At 45.8% G+C, this 18706-nt stretch overlaps 1 protein-coding gene across 3 annotated transcripts in view; it reads left to right on the top strand.

Annotated features, from left to right (window-relative positions):
* The first annotated feature begins 520 nt into the window (after nucleotides 1-520).
* LOC142582537 (major facilitator superfamily domain-containing protein 6-like) overlaps nucleotides 521-18706 on the top strand; it is a 31184-nt gene continuing 12998 nt past the window's right edge. The window contains exons 1-4 of one of the 3 annotated variants that reach the window (XM_075692371.1): nucleotides 521-818; nucleotides 1559-1681; nucleotides 17047-17136; nucleotides 17998-18142. In XM_075692371.1, the coding sequence (XP_075548486.1) occupies nucleotides 18037-18142 (106 nt within the window). In that variant the 5' untranslated portion in view covers nucleotides 521-818; nucleotides 1559-1681; nucleotides 17047-17136; nucleotides 17998-18036. Of the gene's footprint in view, nucleotides 819-1558; nucleotides 1682-16656; nucleotides 16841-17046; nucleotides 17137-17997; nucleotides 18143-18706 lie in introns of those variants that run through there. The other 2 variants (XM_075692368.1, XM_075692372.1) reach the window with 2 other exon arrangements.

Genomic DNA, 18706 nt, shown 5'->3' with positions numbered 1-18706 from the left:
ATGCTTTTGTTGTTGTTGGTGGTGGTGGTGGTAGTGAGACCCTCTTTCGATTTGGATTCTCACATTTACAAGGCGTCTTGTTAATAGTATCGCCTGTAAAATGTAAATTCGAAAATTCTATTGCCCCTTTCTAATTTCGTGCTCCGGGCACCTTCGATAAGCGTGTTTCTCATTCAGGAATTTCTAGATTTTAATTATTTATGTTCATTTTTTTCTCTTAGTATGTTGCTTGATATACTGCCAAATACGAGTAATCGTCGCGCCCCGATCACCAATAATGTAGAAACATGATGGCAAGAATTAGGCACGTTTTTGTTTGTGATAAGGCCTTACTTGTTGTTGGTTTTCAGCGAGAACGTGCGCCAATTGCAAGGAAGTTACACGTGCAGCGGTTGAAGTGGGCGAAAGAATGTCACACCGCAGCTGCTGGCGTGCACTTTCTGGCGAAAGGAAACATAAGCACGTCGGGCGGCCGTCAGTCACATGACTCGCGGAATGGAGCAACGGACGCCAAATTGACTTTCACAGCGTAGACCTTGCTGAAGAAGAGTGGGAAAACTTCGTGAGTCGGTCTGCTTTCACTCGCAGTGAGACCTCTGACATTTCTGCTGGTCGCATTCCCCGCACGACACGTCTGTAACTGCGGCGCTGCAGCTCGTGCTTTTCGGAAGCAGGCTGGCATTGCGCGCACGTCTGGCGTGACTGAGCAGTTGCGGCGAGGCCTTCGGGAGCAACCGAGATAAGTATAGGCGCCGACATTCGTATAGCCATCGAGCATCAATAACTATTTTTCAGACCACGGTGGATGCATCACACAGGTAACTTCATTAGCTGCGGACAGTGCTGCCAACTATTGGGGAAATGCTCATATCGAGGGATTTTAAGCCCTTTTCTTTTTCTGGGGAAAGGGGAAAATTGACAAAATGTAGGAAATGTGCGCGCTAATACGTCGGAAGAGTGGAACTGCTGACGTGACGGCTTCTTTTTATCTCAGTCGAAGCAAATTACCTTCGCATTAGCATGCTATGTATATGACTTTTGATCGCCCTGCAGCACACCGAACGCACCTCGCCAAGTAAACGACGGGGTGAGGATGCCCTGGGCTTTTCAGCGAATTACTGCTATACGGCGCTGTTGCCGTTCGTACCTCTTAACTGTGCTGTCGACGTCGGCGCACTCTGAATGAAGTATTCATCTGTAACCGGTGAAACAGGCGTATGCTGCAACGCGTACCAAACAAGCACGTGGCAAATCTGGGCGTAAGCGTTTAGATATATGCTTAGCCCCGAGCGTGACAACGTGGTCGGGGCGCTAAACAGCCGACTATGCACGCGTATATTAAAATTTAGCGGGAACCAATCACAGGCAAAGGAACCTTGGACAGCGTACCAGTGGTCATGTGTCTGGGTCAGTTTTGTTGTGGAGAAAAGAAAGAAATTAGCCACGTATCTGCATGCTTCGCTGTAAATACGCACTTACACGTAAGCGGGTAAGTGGGGTGGCGTTAAATCAGTACACGGCATGCAAAGAAATATTAATCACATCTTTTCATTTGCAGAAGTAGCACACTGTTCCATTTTGTAAGGGAAGCCAGGCACCCACCTTTCTTACAGTTCGAATAAGGTTCCGTGTGATCTTGGTACATTGCTCTACATGCAAAACAAGCTTGGACAACGAAAAGGTACAGACGATCTGACGTCTTCTTCTTTGAATATGGCTTAAGCAGGAGGCTTTGTTTTCAGCATAAGAACTTGCACTACATCAGTTCAGTTTAAGTGCAGTGACTTCGCTATTTTAATATTTTCGAACGAGCTAGAAGAATAATTTAAACAATAAAATTTGTACTCTAATTTCATAATACAAACAAGTTTTTTTACAGAAATTATACTGACAAACTGATTAACAACCACATCTTGCAAAAATCTAGGGGAAACGGGATTTATTTTTATCCAAGAGAGAAAAAAAAGCTCGCTTCAGAGGTTGGCAGCACTGGTCACGGCGGAAATCTAATCAGTGAACATAGCACGTAATAACCGATGGCAGTTTGTTGGTAGCACGTAATAAAAGATGGCAGCGATATGTTATGCGATTCTTCAAACCGCTGCGTAGCTTATAAGGCCACAAGGAACGAGCTCTATGAAATAGCTAACGCAGAAATGTCATTTCTATATTTTCTTTACGTATTCACGCCACCTTGCGCGCTAAAATTAGTAGGGCAAAAAATTTAATTTAATTTAGAGACTGACGTCAATGTAGGGCAAAAATTCTTTATGCTGTAGGATCCTAAAAACAGAAACAGGAGTGTGCTTTTACGCAGTTGTTTAGTATTGGATAGCACCTATACTTTGGCGTGCCAAGTCAGCCTGTCACACAAGTCACTTCCTTCTCTACTCAAAAGCACCACCATGTCCGTGTTTTTAATGTCTCGGCTAAAGGATGGTCCGCCATCAGTATGAAAGGTCATTACAGTTCAGTTTAATAGTTTAAGGGAATGCCAGAGCACGTCGAGACTCACACCTGTTGCTGCAGTCGTAAAAGTTACAGCTATAGTATGTTTTTTTAATGCAGCAGACCCAACGCGTTAGAATCTATATACAGTGAAGCTTCGTGTGAGCGTATAAGTAGTCGAAACACGAGTACACGCACGCATGCAAGCACGCACAGATACGCGCACACACTCAAGTGCGGGCACACACAAATTATACCGAGTTGCTGACTTTACCAGCGAGTACGACGGACGCCTTGAACGCATCATGGTTTCAGAGGCAGCATGCGCATACGTGTACGTAGCACAAATCGAATCCATTCTATCCGAAAGAAGTGTTTACTTCCCCATTACCGTGCAGCCGCGGATGCGCGAAGGCGAGCTTTCTGGTTCTTTTTATTTTGCTTTCCCTGCACGGCGCCGCGGATGTGCGGAGGTGAGCATGTGCGCGGATGTGCGGAGAGGTGGTGCTGCAAGGAATCCCAACGGCGCGCGCGGCGCGCGTGCTTTGCTGTGATCGGTTGACCTATTCGGCGACAGAACAGCCACGCAGCTCCCACGGTCATGAAACCGGGCGAGGTTCGCAAATAAAGGCTTCGCTTTAAAAAGAAAAACAAACCAAGGTAATGAAATGCCTAACGTTATTGCTCTGACATACCACTGCCAGGACAACTCGGTTGGACGAACAAACCTACAGCGATTAATTTTGACAAGAGCCCATTTGTTCTGGTCGTTGTTCTTATCGTTCTTAGCTTCAGGAAGAGGTATATGAAAGTACAAAGAGCAAAGAGTATAAGGTGATAGGAAGTGACGATAAGGTTAGAGGAGATCGTGGGAGGGGGCAATAGTAAGGGAACCAGAATTAGGGAACAAATCGCTGAGTGCGTATAGCACGCAAATAAGAATTAACGGAGATACAATTTCCGCGTGTGACCTTTTTTTTTTTTTTTTTGACGAGCGCATGCTCCCTCTTCTTTTCTGCTCTTGCGCCCGCTGAGCTCCTGACATCCTTTTTGAACTGACACCGCCCTCCTCCCTAAATTTGGGCCGCACCAGCTCGCGACACCTGGTCATTAGCAGCGCCTAGTCGTGCTATCTCAAGGCCCCTGCCGCGCGTTCTGGCCGTTAGTTGCACTTGTCGGCCATTGCGAAGACCAAGTCGGATCGTTGGGCGTTTTGCCGGTTATGCTGCGAGGTCACAGCCCATAGACACAGGTAACTGAAATGATTCGAACTACACTCTTTGGTTGACTCTGACCGACAAGCCGCGATGGCTTTGCACAGGCAACTCACCCGGCGAAGAAGCGTCTCCTCTCTCGCAACCTAATGAAAGAAACGGGTATAGGGCACACGTGTTTACGTGTCTCGTCGCGAGAAGGCAGGTAAGGAACGAGAGGGCATACGGGAAACGACACTGGAACACTGTACACAACGAACCAACAAGGGCCCTGTTCTGCGCGCCGAAACCCATATATGCATGTAAGATGGCTTGAACTGCGCATTTATGACCCAGTTCAATCATGTCTCGGAAACATTATCTCAGTAACCTTCGTCAGGGGAATCGTCATATAATCATGACCTGGCACGCCACCAGAAATCTCCCTCGAGCGGTGGATGGTGGAGGCAGTAGAACAGATATACGTGCTGTTCTTGTGACTCTCACCGCAATGTCAGTGTCGCCGGAGAAATTAAGTTTTCACGCGTGTCTCTACGCGACTGTCCAGCTCGGATGTCATCTGGAGTAGCATATATGCCTGGCCTGCGCATTGGCTGACATCTACGGCATTCGTTAAACAACAGCATTCCTCTCTACGTCCTCTCTAAGGCGAAAGCCGTTAGCTGAGAAAGTTACACCGTCCTCGCACTTTCTTTCGATCATTCCGACTACGGAATGCATTTCATCGAGGGGCATCAACGTCCTCATCGCCCAAGACACTTGTGATCAGCTTTGCAAAGTGCAAACGGCTGGCATATACCGGCATCTTCATTACTACGCTGACGAACAAGGGCCACAGATCGATGACCATCGTTTTCGTCTTGGAAGGGGTGACTGTCGCGATTCCACATATGCTGATCATGTTTAATTAACAGCCAACGTCGTATTAATGGCCTCCTCCGTTGCATTTTTTTCTTTATTTGGCATGAATCCCGCGCATTGCTCTGACTAATATCCCAGCGCACGGTATTTGAAGGATGACGCACAGCTTCTTAACCACGTCGTCGGTGTACGCATTTCTTTCTTTCTTTTTTTTCGTAAGGATTGCTGGTGTCCTGTCTGCTAGTGACCTCAGAACATTTGTGAAATGTCACGCCAGCTCCGACGAACAGTCTCTCGTTCGGCCTTTCTTTTTTTTTCTTTTTTTGAGTCAAGAAAATCAAATAGACATCCGGACACCATACGATGCTCAACGGGTAAATGCAGTATAGGTCGACATTCATTAAGCGTGGCTGCCTTAACGACAGCACGCACGAAAAACATATGGGCTGTCGTTCTGGCGTAGTCCTCGAGCGCCGAAGACACGCGCTAAATACGCCTGTTTTCCTCTCCTTGGTTTCAATTTACTCGTCACTAGACTTCCCAATTCACCAGCTACAATTACGTTGCAGTTGCCACATGTAAGCCAATAGAAAGTCGCAGTGACTGCAGTAAAGGTCGACTGCAATCCGTCAGAAGTTCCGTTCACCAAGCAGGCAACCGACCAAATTTCGTTCCCAATCGGACGCAAATCTCTTTCCCCAAAGAATAGAAGAATAGACTATTAAAAAAAATTTGGAGGCGCCGTTTCAAGCAGACCGCTGCAAACGGCGATAATATGCCCTAAAGTCAAATACAACGGCCCGACAACGGCACGACAATGACACGACTTCCGTGCACATCTGACTGCAACTGCAGGTGACATGATACTGAAACAATCCAGAACGCTCCTGTGTACTTCTGTACACAGGAGCGATTTCCTTTTCTCCCACGAAGGCACTATGGTTAGAGCTTTCGATTACAGCGTAGGGCAAATCCCACTAACAGTTGTCACAGCAAAAAGCAAGATCGCAGTGAGAAACGTTGACAGGCTTGCCACTCTATAAGCATCCAGCTAGTGTGCATGTAAAAAATTGAACACTGTCATGCACCTGATTCCATTAAAGGAATGCCGAGACAGGTTTTCGATCTTTCACTAACTTTACCACTCACTTCGCGCACGCAAAAGGATGATAGTTAGCAAGTATTAATGTTGGATAACAAATATAAGACACAGTATTTGACACTAAAGCTGGTCTCGGAATGCCGGACCTGGCGTCATCAACATTATCATGACGTCAAGACAGAGCGAAACTTGCTTACATTGTTTAGCGGTGATTATGATGCTCATAAAGAACTTCACAAAAGCGTGTCTTTTTTTTTTCTTTGCCTGCGTCATGTGTCACAGCCGCAGCGATCGCAGGAAAGGGGCGAAACGATACATTTCTGACGTCATCCCGCAAACACCCATTACCTGGTCACCGAACCCTAAAGTCGTTTGTCGAAGCAGCTATGCCATTTATATTTTAGTAAAATAATTACCTCCGAACGTATCTCAGCTGGTTTGTTCTAACTTAAGTGCTTTCCGGAGGTCTTTCGCCGGCATCGGAGGTTCCAACGAGATCGGTGCGAGCCGTCGTGATTAAGCATTTCTGTGTCGTCTCGTCGCGTGGCGCTTTCGAGGAGACCGCGACGGTGCGCGCGTCGCACGAGACGCACACAGCTGCGCGTCAGCTTTCCCAGCAGTGTTTACGTTTCCGGGAAGCTGCAGAAATGCGTGATGCCCTTTGTTCGGCGGAGGCAGACACGCGAGGAGACATCGCACCAGTTGCGCAAAAAAAAAAAGCGTGCACGACTGCTCACACGACGTGCAAACACTACCAGGTGAAGGTTTAGGCCAGACACTCCCATCCTACTTCTCCCGCCAACAGATACCCAACGCTCGCTTTTTTTCGTGAACGACTGGCACACCAAAAAGAAGGGGAAATAAGTACAAAGCGCGGGACGTCAAATTCTCAGCTCTCCTCAGTGGTGAGTACGGTGTTGTTTGCTGCTGTTGTAAAAGCGTAACGCTATGTATCGTGGGAATATTTGATGATTATCAGAGCGTGTGATGAGTGCACTGTACAAGCAGTGAACCGGGGTTTATCATATTGTCAGGTCAGTGTCAGCACCTTTATCTACAATATCTTACACGTGGATGCCCGCAAAGATAATTTCTCGAGAATAAGTACTTGAGCAGGTGCGACTCGCGAGGCCACTCGGCTTGCCCGATGCTGGCCGGCGCCAGCGAAATTGCACAAGGCTCCGAAGAAGTGTGATAAGTTCGATGGCGTTTACTCTTCTCTTTCCTCACTTTTCGGTATGCGTCATGGACCGAGCTCACGAAGCTTTTCTTTCGTAAGAACTCTTCTTCATGTGCGATAAATAAGTGTTTCGCGTTCACTCCTGTCTGCCCTGTTTCTTCAGCTGTTATTCGATTTAAGTTCATCGTGTACCAACAAGCCCATGTTCGCATTCTGTTGAAGTGTTGCCTGCTCGGCCGAGCCAGGATACGAATAAAGCCAACTGACTGTGCCCGTTATCCAGCTGCACAAAATATTATTGAGTCTGTTCATGACGTCCCTGGTGGTGCCACAGGTCACTTTATTAATAAGCAAGCTGTGACACCAATCTTTGATATGCAGGCTTCGTGGCCTCAATCACTGGCCTAATAAGCTTTCTCAATTTCCCAGCTCATTGATCTTTGAGTCTTTAACTTTCGGTCCCTCGATTTCCAACACCGAAATTTTCGCTGCTATAGAACAAGAAGCCGTCGCACGTCCGCTCTGCCCCGTAAGTTGCGACGACCAAAGTTAAGCTAGGCAGCGGCAGCTGAGGAGGCAGAGCCCACCGTAAAATAACTGATACCCTCAAAAGTGAACAAGGGCTTAAATATATGTTTAAAACTCTCACTCTTATACCCGGAAAGGGTGTAAGGGCGTGAGTTGTAGGCCGATTTACACTTTCATTCACTTTTAAGGGTACAAATTATTTCACTGTGCACGAGCTGCGCAGAGAAGACAAGAACGCGTGGCGATGGTGGGCAGAAGCCCGTCGTCAACAGCCGGTTCAGCAGCACGCCCAGACACGCACTCGCGGGTGTTGTTGCGACTGGGGGTCCGAAGATGTGGAATCTACTTTGCTCGTGGAGGAGTAAGCGAACGTGTGGCTGGTGCCGATATTCAGGACGTTTTACATACACGTTTATATTTACATATGTACAAGAAAATTCAAGGTAGTAGAGAAACGTTCATCAGGGAGTTGTAGCAGCCGATCACTCCCACCGTCCGTTGCTCCTTTTATGCCCTGCGTGGTCATTGTTCAGTCACTTCCCCCAATACGATGTCAGGAGAGCGATATCATCAGGTCCCACCAATCGGGAGGCCTGTTGCCGTTTCACCTCCGAAGGGAGCTTTGTCGGAAACGCACGCACAGCACTGGGCACAAACAGGGAAAAGGGGGAGCGTACGTTGACTCCGATCGTACACTGACTCCGTCCTCCGCGTGGACATGCCAATTGGGGGGGGGGGGGGGGCTGTCAGGTAAAGGACCGTATCCTTGCTAATTGCCCAAACCTCTCCTGACAGAGGTACTCCCGTGTTGGCCATAAATCATCCGTTTTGAGAACCATTTTGCCGAGGCCGCCGGTCCGTTCCCCATAATCGCGCGAGCCGTGACCGGAGGGTGTCGCGGGGTGAACGGCCGATCACAACAGTGTGCTGCACGCCCCATCTAAATAAACAGAACTCGTTCGGGCTCAATCACAAGATATACGTGTCGCGTATGGCTCCCTCAGTACTCAACTAAAAGGACACCGAACTCGCTCGAACTGCAGAAGTCGCCATGCAGAAATCGGACCCCGTCGAACGTGGACTCACGGTCGGGTATGGGTCTGAGTGTTAATCAGACGACTCATGAGTGACTCTGCCTGCATACGTGTAACGTATGAATGCACGAGCGACTAACACGAGCTCGATCTGCTTGAGCGCGGCGGAGAAGAGCAAGAACTAATTCATTTCAGCCAAAAGTGTTCTCGGTAAACCTCTAATTATGATCCCTTTCCAGTCGACGTGAGTCCCAGTGGCGTAGCTAGGTCGTCTGGCACCCGGGACCCATAGGTCACCTGTCATCGCCTCCCCCCCCCCCCCCCTGTGTGTAGTCAGAAAGGCGAAGATATCGAACCGAGGAGTGAGGGGGGGGGGGGTACGTTTCAGCACCAGCACAGCCGCCTTGGACCCTCCCTCCCCTCCTTCGCTTTCGTTCCCAGAGATCGCTAACGTAGAAGGTATACAGGCTGTTTCATTTTCTGCACCAAATAACACAGGGTGCTGCAGTGATAACTTGTGATTAGCGCATCTGCACATCTGCTGCCAGAATGTAAGGCTTGGCAGCCAATAAAGTTTTAACTAGCGATTTTAGACGCAATACTGCATTTGCAAAATTGAATCCTGACAGTCATATGTTGCCCAACAACAGCTTCACAAAAATCGTCGTAGGTACTGAACCCAAACGAAAATTAAATAGCGTGTCAGTGACGCTGATCTCCCCACCTTATCAGAAAACGCCACCTGCTCCCTTGCTGCGCGGACGCCAATGCTATGACAATTACGAGTTCTCTTCATTCTGATCCATAAAGCCTTACTTTATTTGCTGCTATTGGCAAACGTGATCATCCGAGCTGCGGTAGCGCCACAGAATTGTAAACGGAATAGAGCACGCTCCGCGTCGATTCCTGGCGTCACCGAGCAAAAAACTAGAAGGCCGCTATGAGGTCCGTGCCAGCGGAAGCTTGCGCTACTGTTGGTCTGCACTCGCAATGGAGAGGGTAGAGATATCGACGTCACAGGTACACTTTTTCATATTTCTTTCGGTACTGCCATACTGGGTCGCCCGTAGTGCCTAAGTACCGCAAGCTCACCTAAGACGATTTTGTTTAAATAAGTTTTTGTCGAGTTGATTATATCATTTTGGGCCCTCAATTCCCGAATTGCAGTGTTTCCCCTATAATTTCTAATTAAGCAGTTAGTTAAGACATCCTTATTAATTATCTGCCATATTTTGCACGAGTTCCTAGTGGTCACAAAGACGCATAACCTGATAGAATATCGGGAAATATCCTCACAAAATTCCCCTTTTTGTAAAATTCCGTGCAGCTGAAACAGGACACATGTATTTGTGACATGAAGTCACACAACAACAACAACAATAACAACAGGAAGAGGAGGAGGAAACAAAGGAAGGAACGGCAGGAAGGTCAACCAGACGCACATCCCGTTGATCAACTGCCGGTAGAGACTGCAGTTAAAGAAATTCGGGGTGTTGAGCAAAGTTTCAGTCTTGGTTTGAGCAAGTAAACAAGGACCCTCGTAGCGTCTGTCCTTGATGAGGGTATAGAAAGTGTCAGTTTTTTTTTTTTTTTTTGATGTATTGACCGGGTGGCATCATCAACAAGGTCATTTCCGACGATGCCACAGTGGCCCTGAAGCCATTGAAAGATGAGATGTCCGTTTACGAGGGGTTGATGGAGAACCTCTGTGGTCTCAAACACAGGTTATCCATAGGTCTTGCCTCGTAAGGCTGACTGCAGACTCTGAAGGGCTGACTTGGAGCCACAAAAAAAAAAAAAAACGACCCACTTTCGAGGTTTGGCTTGTGCGATGTAATTAACAGTGACACGTAGAGCGGCAAGTTCTGTTGCCATAGAGGTCGTTATATGGGACACTTTGAACGTAATTGTGACTTGTAAGGCCAGGATGATAACCGCGCTTGTGGAGCTGGTGGCTAAGACAGATCCATCGGTGTAAATACGCGTTCTTTGTTCATATGCCTCGTTCAGTAATGGCAATGTCAACTGTCGTATAGCCACTTCTGTATGACGGGTCTTCTTAGTATTTCCCGGAATCGTGAGGCGTACTTGTAGCTGTCGTAGGCACCAGAGGGGTACAGTGGTCTTGCTGCTGGTGTAAAGCCCGACGGAATGTAGCCTTGATGTGTCGCAACAAGTTTGAAAACTGTGGCTTGAGGTACATCATCGGCGTACATTGATAGGTGAATTGTCTTGGGTAATATTTCAGCAGGGCCAACCACAGTTGGGTTAAAGAGAATAGGACTCAATACAGCGCCCTGTGGGACGCCACCATTAGAACAACAACAAAATGACAAAGAGACGGTTAGATATGACCAGGTAACAGTGCTTTCATTCAACACCGCGAAACTGATACAAAACTAATACAAATTATACAAAACTGATAAATGTAACATTGTATACATACTTACGACACACAAACCATAGTGGGACATGAGCTCCCAGCGCGAGCGCACCGCACATGAAACGTTCCGCCAAGGCGAGTAGTTTAGCGACCACTTAGCGAGTTAATTTTTTTCGCCTGCACATTCGTGCAATTATTTATTTATTTTTATTTATTTATTTGATACTGTCAACCCCGTTGTTGGGGTCATTACAGGGAGGGTGATGTGTCAAGAATACATGATACATAATTTTCTTTCTATGTAACATACAAATGCACTGGCGCTCTTGGAAGTTAACAAAGGCAAATAACAGTAGTTATACAAAGAAAAGTCAACGAAAGTGCTCGCAGCAACAATTTAGTATACATTCTCGTAAAAGAAAGTATCCAACGCATTTTCAAATTCGGCAGAGCCCTCGTTGCTCACAACTGCATCAGGCAATCTGTTCCACATTTCAATTGTGCCAGGAAAAAAGGAGAAACGAAAAGCATCAGTACGTGTTAAATAAGGTAATAATAATAATAAGTAAGTAATAAGTAATAAGTAATAATAATAATAAGGTAATAATATTACGTAGGATGTTGATAAAGCTGTAGCCGACAATTCTGCGGCGCTACACATTTGGTACATCGAGTACATGAGCTCGGCCTGCTGGTTACCGGAGCATTCTTTACCATTCACGCCCAATCAAGCCGACGGAAATAGGGGGTCTCCAGACATATTTGACACGTTCCCCCCCCCCCCCCACCCCTTGTTACGCCACTGAACGTGACTGATCCCGGAAGGTGGTTTCAGTCCTTTGAAGTGAAGGGTATAAATGATCGATAACACGTTTGCGGTAGGCACATTATTCCCACCTTTTGTGCATGATCGAAACGAGGTGAAATGCATGATGGTGGGAGAGTAAGGTCATTCATTACCATGGCGGACATTGCTCATACCAGGTAGTTCGCGGTAGGCGAGTTCCTTTCTCGCCTCGTTTCGGGTCTATCCAATGGACACAAATGCGTGCGCTATTGTGGGATTACACCTGGGGCCCCCAGTACCAAGTTTAACGATGCTGGATAGCCAGCTACTCGCAATGTGATTCGCATAACATCGATTTACACAGGGCGTGGAATCTACCGCTTTTCTTTTTTCGCTTTCTATACCAATTGGTGCTGTGTTTGTAGTTAGTTCACGTTCTTAAGATTTCCTGCGTTCTGACTTAGTTTATATGCTTAGTTTGTGCTCAGTTCTGTTGCTTTTCCGTAACTGAATTAATTTCTTGTTTAGACTCTCTCTCTCTCTCTCTCTCTCTCTCTCTGCATTTTATTGGTGCACTTGTTACTGCGCTCAGTTTTTTTACTGCTATTGTTTATTTGTTTGGTTTAAGTTAGTTGGTTCAGGCTTGTCTGACTTGGGTGTAGTGCCTAATATCGACATTAGATAACCAAGAAAGAAGTTCGTTATTTTAGAGGTACGCACGAAATTTATAATATGCGATGGCGGATTAGTTTGGCGGACACGCTATGCACGAGAATTAATTTATGCAGCGAGGAAGAAGTTGAGCATAAATAATCTACAGTCATTTCACAGTTGCGACGTGGTTTGCAAGGTGCGTCTGCGCCCGCGTAGCTTTCCATAAAGGCATTCGGCATAGCTTGCTTCTCCGCAGTAATCCTCAGTGTGCGGAGAAGTTCCCTTAAGTCATTCGGGTGGCTGTATGGAGCGGGTAGAAACAACTTTATCGCCCTCTTTTCCTGGGATCGTGCAGTGTTCGAAGTGGCCTTTGCATTAAACAGCTGTTGGTACAGTCTGCTATGGAAGAGTCACTGAGCCTAGAGCGTATACAAGTCGAACCCTTGTAGCGTTTGGTTCTCGAACTGTACACATCAGCTTGGGCTTCAAATGACCCGAAAGTCCTGCCGGCCATTGGGGCCAACTTACTTATCAACCGTGTCCGGCTTACTTACTGTCCTGAGCGGCAGGCAAGCTAAACATGCGAACTCGTTCGTCATATGGGCAGCGATATATAGATTGTTGGCACGCCACTTCGAATTTCACTTGGTTTGATACTGCACGTATTTACTACGCTTCCGCTTCAGTACAACATTACTATGAAACAAGTAAAATTTAGAGTGTTGGCTACGGCGCACAGCGCCAGCCTAGAGCGATAACCGACAGTGCCTCCACTGCTTATACGTGGCAAATTACGGTAGCCTCGTCTTTATTCGACGAATGGATATGCACACGCAGCTGGATGGATGGAAGATGAGGTTGACAGTTGCGTGCTGCCTTGAATTGACTGTAGGATAAAATTTTATATACGAACGGAATGGCGAATCGCGGAGAAAGGAGCAATTATTAAGCACTCAAATTCGAAAATAATGCAAGACACGTAGACAGCGATCTGCAGCGATGTCAACATTGCGAAATCTAAGTTTTTGATTGATTGATTTTTAAATGAGTAAGCATTTCTATGTCTACTCGCTGAGGAGAACCGTCGCTGACACGTGACGGTCAGAAGCCGAGTGTCTTACCCGCTGAGATATAAACACCCATGCATGTAGAAGGCGAATATGTCTGAATCATATTAATGTGTTGTACCACGTTGCCTGTGTTGTCGCGCCACACAGACAGATAAGCATTCAATAAGTTGATAAGGAGTTATGAGAGGTTATGTCGGTGTGATCGCGGTTGATAATGATTCGAAGCGGTTAGATAAGGTGCTAAAGAACGATAAAGACTTTTAATGGTCGGAGCTATTCTGATAACGTTGACAAAAACCGAGAAGGGTTGATAAAGGTCGGGTCAATTCTGATAAGGTTGATAAAGACCGATAAGGGTTTATTAGGGTCGGATCGTATCTGATAAGGTTAATAAGAACAGATAAGGGTTTATGAGGGTCCGATCGATTCCGGTGAGGTTGATAACGACCAATAAGAGTTTATAAGGGTCGTATAGAGTCCGATAAGGTTGATAACCACCGTTAAGGGTTGACAGGGGTCGGATCATGTCCGATAAGGTTGATAAGGATCATAGCGATTCCGATAAGGTTGAGTACGACCGATAAGTGTCGATAAGAGTCGGATTGAGTCCGATAAAGTTGGTGACGACCGATAAAGATTGATAAGGGTCGATAAGGGTTGGATCGAGTCCGATCTGGTTGATCACCATCGACAAGGTTTAATAACCCTTTATACTGGTCGGATAAAGAGCCCAAACAGGTTACAAGGCTAGTAAAGCATAGATTTAATGCACTGTCAACTGATCCGTCAGAACAGCATATGTCGCCTCGTATGCGTGGAGATGAACAGATGGCGCAATTCTTACGCACACTAAGACAGCTCCAGTGGAGTTTCCGCATATTTTTTTGTTTAACAGTTAGTCACTAGAATGCGAACACTGGCGCAAATTTATTTGCCTGTGAACCGAAATCTCAGTTTACGTTGGCGGCCAGTTAAGGGGCTGGAAGGCCCGCCTCTTCGAAAGCGCTAAAAGAAGCAGAAATATTTGCTTTAGCGGATCATATGAGTGATCGTACAGACGGGTCTAGTGTCGGACAGAGGCTATGAAGTCGTGTGATGCACTGACTGGACTGTAGCCAATGAGAGCAGTCTGCGCGTCGTCTTCTGCACCAGCCGACAAAAAGCGCTTGACATCGCACTGCGCCTAACTTCCCATTGATGCACTGGCTGCGTGTATATTATTTTTTTTATTGGGATAGCAATTATATGGACACCCCAGGCGCATTTCCGCTTTCGTCATAGCCGTCGGCGTGATATTCCGTACAAAGCCCAAGTGCGATAACACCGTGGCTGCGCGCCGTATGCTGTAGGTGCGATTGAAAGCTTGAGAGGGTGAGCCGAGGGTGTCGGCTTTATCTGGGGAAGACGGGGAGCAGGCGCGCCGTCTTCCACCGCGTGCAAGGTACCAGGTGGGGAAGGGGGTCTACTGTGGCGGCGGCTGCGTGAGCTCTATCTTAAAAGTGATCTGCGATGGGTACAGAGTCTAGATGCGCCAAGGGCTCATAGCTACGTACGCGCTGTGTTCTCAACGCTTAGTTTGCGTTGAAGCGAGAGCCAGCACGAAGGTCAGTTCGCTCGCTGCTGCTGCCGCTTTTACTCACGCCAGCGGTTTGACAGAGAGCGTCTGCGCTTATCGATTGAGATGTGTTTCTGTTTGCCTGTGCGCGCGTGACACCATGCTTGTTCCTTTAGCTAGTAAGCGAATGTTCAGGAGTTCATACCACCGGTAAAACTACTATCCTTAGTTCTTTAAATGTCTACTAATTTGTTAACGCAATCGGTGCTCCGACTTTCAGGCGAAACTGCGACATTTTTTTTAGCCGCACCAAATTTTTGAAAATTGCCTGTAGCAGATGGCACTAGTCACTTGAGCTAAATTCCAAGCAAGAGTCCTTGAGCAAGAAGCAAAAAGAAGCAAAAAGCAAGAGTCCTTGAGCTAAATTACTCGATGAGGTGGCCATTACTTCTACGAGAAATCAAAATGCTTAATTGGATAATTGACATAACTACGAGTACACTAATAAATTTTAATTAATTACTGTAGGGCACATATTTGAATCTACCAATTGTAGCTAGTGAGTTTGTAACGAATTCTGATGGCGCCAGTTTCGGGATATGCGCCGAACTTGCGGTAAAGATGCAGTGTTGTTCCACTTACTTTTTTAAAGAAAACGCGGTGTTACGTATTGAAGCGCGAAAGTGACAGCAACGCCAATGCATATAAAAATGCTTGAAAACTCTCTCGAAAGTGGTATAGATCAGAGAATTCGTTCCGAGCAGATACACCTTGCGAACTCACCGGCTACAACTCATAAATTTAAATATGTGCTGTAAGGCAACTATCTATAATTTAATTAGTGCAATTCTGCTAATTATTTCAGCATGTATTTAGATTTCTCGTAGAAGTAATGGCGACGCTTCAACGAGTAATTTAACTCAAGGTAGAGCGTACTACAGTTCTAGGTCACTCTTCTCAAAGGTTACAATTGCGCTATCTGCGATAGACCATTTTTTTTTTAATTTGGTGCAGCTAAAAAAAAATCACCTGGTATAAACCCTTGCCTGAGCACTAAAAACCAATGTACTAGTTTGCTTTCACCAAAAAATATATACAAACTGCAGCTAAATACATCGCGAATGCGCGGCGCACGAAGACGTCACCTCTATTCATATAATACAGAGCGTAGTCTGAATATGCACCATCCGTTAGTATAATAATTTCATCTTCTCGGTAGATACGCTCACCTTCCTCTGTACCACATGGTCATTCCGGCACTTCGCTGCCGACCTGAGCGTTCACTGTCGTCGCCACATATGTATACAGACAGCGCCGATAGTCGCAGACAAATTGGCGTCACGCGTTTGCAAAGCCAGCCTATCTGTCCGTCTTATCAAAAGTGCGGTGTAGAAAGCGTAATTTTCATGCTACGCTTCTGCTACAAAGAATCACTTTGTGTAGGTGGGTGCAGTTACACTATTTATAAACCAATTTTTTAATGGCGCTTTCCTACACTAGCTGCACTAGGACAGGTAAAAAAAAATGTCCCTATTATTACAGGCTTCATCGTTAGTTTATCAAAGGCTAAAAGCACTGTTGCAGACAAGAGCTCGTAGTATTGCCTCAGAGATTACCAGCGCGCCACTGCTACGACCATCTTTGAGGAATAAAAAAAAAGAAAGTCAGGGCAACTGCCCAACACGATTCTCCCTAAAATCAGAATAACTCTTATTGCTACGCGTGCCACCGCAGTTTTGCAGTGCACGTCAGCTTCAAAAAGAAACATAAACTGTTTTTGTTATCATCATCATGTTTTTAATAATCTCTCTATTCGGAAGGAGCGTCCGTCGTCCGCTAACGCGCTAGGTCGCGGCTAGCTGCGTTTCTCCGCCGCCCGTCCGCACGTGTGCTTCTCTTGTCGCTCGTATTTCGCGCTGCCTTGGCGTTTTTTGCGAGGAAAGCTTCATGAGACAACAGCCAAGCAACAGCTGCCGCGGTATTCGAGTGCAGTAGCGCATCGCAAACAGTGAAGTTTCTTTCCGGTAAGGCCGCTTTGCTGCGAGCAACAAGCAGCTCAAGTGTTTCTCGCTTGTGTTTCTAAACGTGAAAGTCGCTTTCAGTTGTGATTAGTGCTGCTTTTAGCGTACTTACAAATGGCCTTGTCGGGTGTGTGCTTATCATCTAAGTCGAATTCTATCGATATGCTCTTTACATGCTAAACAGCTTTCCTACTTTTTTTGTTATTCAGTGCCAATCTTCGGTCGAATTTTCTTAATACACTGCATCCGCAATTCATCAGTTGCACATTACATATGCACATTGAATGAAATAAAATCAGGTAGGTAAATACTTAGTGCTATTTTTAATGCTGTTGATAATAAGCAAGCGTTAATTTACATTCTTAATTACATTATCGAGAGGACTACAACTGCTGTTCTGAAACTTGTATGTACTCTCGTGCTGTCAGAGCGATAGGACACATGAGCCTTTTTTGAATGGCCATCGTGGTACACTATATGAGCTAGCTGGGCAGCGCTACTTGTTTCTTAAGACAAGCAATCTATCCCCCGCAGGTGTCACTTAAAAACTTACTTTAATTACATTTCTTGTACCTTCGGAGTTATGAAAACAATACAGCTTCAAAATAAATTCTCCAGTGAGCTTTGTCAGGTTTACAGAATGTAGACTCCGTGCGAGAACGCTTTACAGATGCATCAGATATGAGAATATCAACTATTTCATGTCTAGCGCGCATACTTGAAGAGCACCTATCCAGACACCTGAAGTATGTGCCTGATGTGAAACATTGTGAAAACAACGAAGAAGTGAACCCACTACATGAAGACAAACTGACACTGAAAGCAAACACCCAGCCATCTACTTTCCAACTCATTTTACTATAACACTTCACATTTATTATTCAAACTTGCAGCACATGTCCAATTAAAAGTGTTTCAATATGCTGTTTCAATCAGTGCTTTTGATTTTGATGCTGCACTATCTTCACATGTACAGTTGTGTACATAGTGCCTGAAGGGGTTGTATTATTTGTCTATGTGTGCCTCTGAATGAGGTCCAGTTCAATTTTCTTACTCAATGCTTGCTCTTAATAAATCTTGTTTATTGTATCCGGAACCACACAGGTAATTGCTATGTGTATAATTACACTGCTCATCCTTCTTATCCCTTTTACTCGTAGGTGCTACTATTAAAGGCAGGTTTGTAGCCCACATTTGCAATGGGCATCGGATCCGAAGAGCCACAGTCCACGACTCCACATGCATTCCATCGTTTGAACGGAGGTCTCCTGTTTGTCAAGGCGAACTTCTTCTTCCTTTATGGAGGTAAGTGTCACAGCTGATGATAATGCTGTCTTATCTCCCTCTGTCAACATATCAGAACCCCACTCTTAAAGTGGAAGGTGGAAGGGGTTTCTTATGATAGCCAATGGTGAACAGGGAGGAGGCATTTTCTTTGTCTTTTTCTATTATTATTTATTTGCACGTGCTTTCATCACTGCATTAGTGACCGAATGAAAAATGCCCGATTTTGCTGTGCTTGTTGACACCAGATACTTCATGCAATATAGTATATTTTTCCCGACAGCATAAAGCTAAAGTTTGCTATGGCTAACATAACTTCAGATGATCTCAAAAGCCTTACATCATGCATGAAATGGTATTGGTGGCATTTTGTTATGTCAATTCACGCACAAAAGCATAGCCGCTGTGGTGCTATACTACAACTATAAGTTTGCCTAATATAATAGATTAAGTGAAGCCATTGGTGGTTGCAAAAACATTGTTCAAACAGGGTGGTAGGTGTTTGTAAGGTTTATTAGGTGCAGTTGTAGCACATATGTGTAATATGTTTATAGTTATGAGGCTTGGTTGGCTTGGGAGAAAATG

Source organism: Dermacentor variabilis, chromosome 5 (assembly GCF_050947875.1).
Source record: "Dermacentor variabilis isolate Ectoservices chromosome 5, ASM5094787v1, whole genome shotgun sequence".
NCBI lineage: Eukaryota > Metazoa > Arthropoda > Arachnida > Ixodida > Ixodidae > Dermacentor > Dermacentor variabilis.
This window is presented reverse-complemented; position numbering and strand designations above follow the sequence as displayed.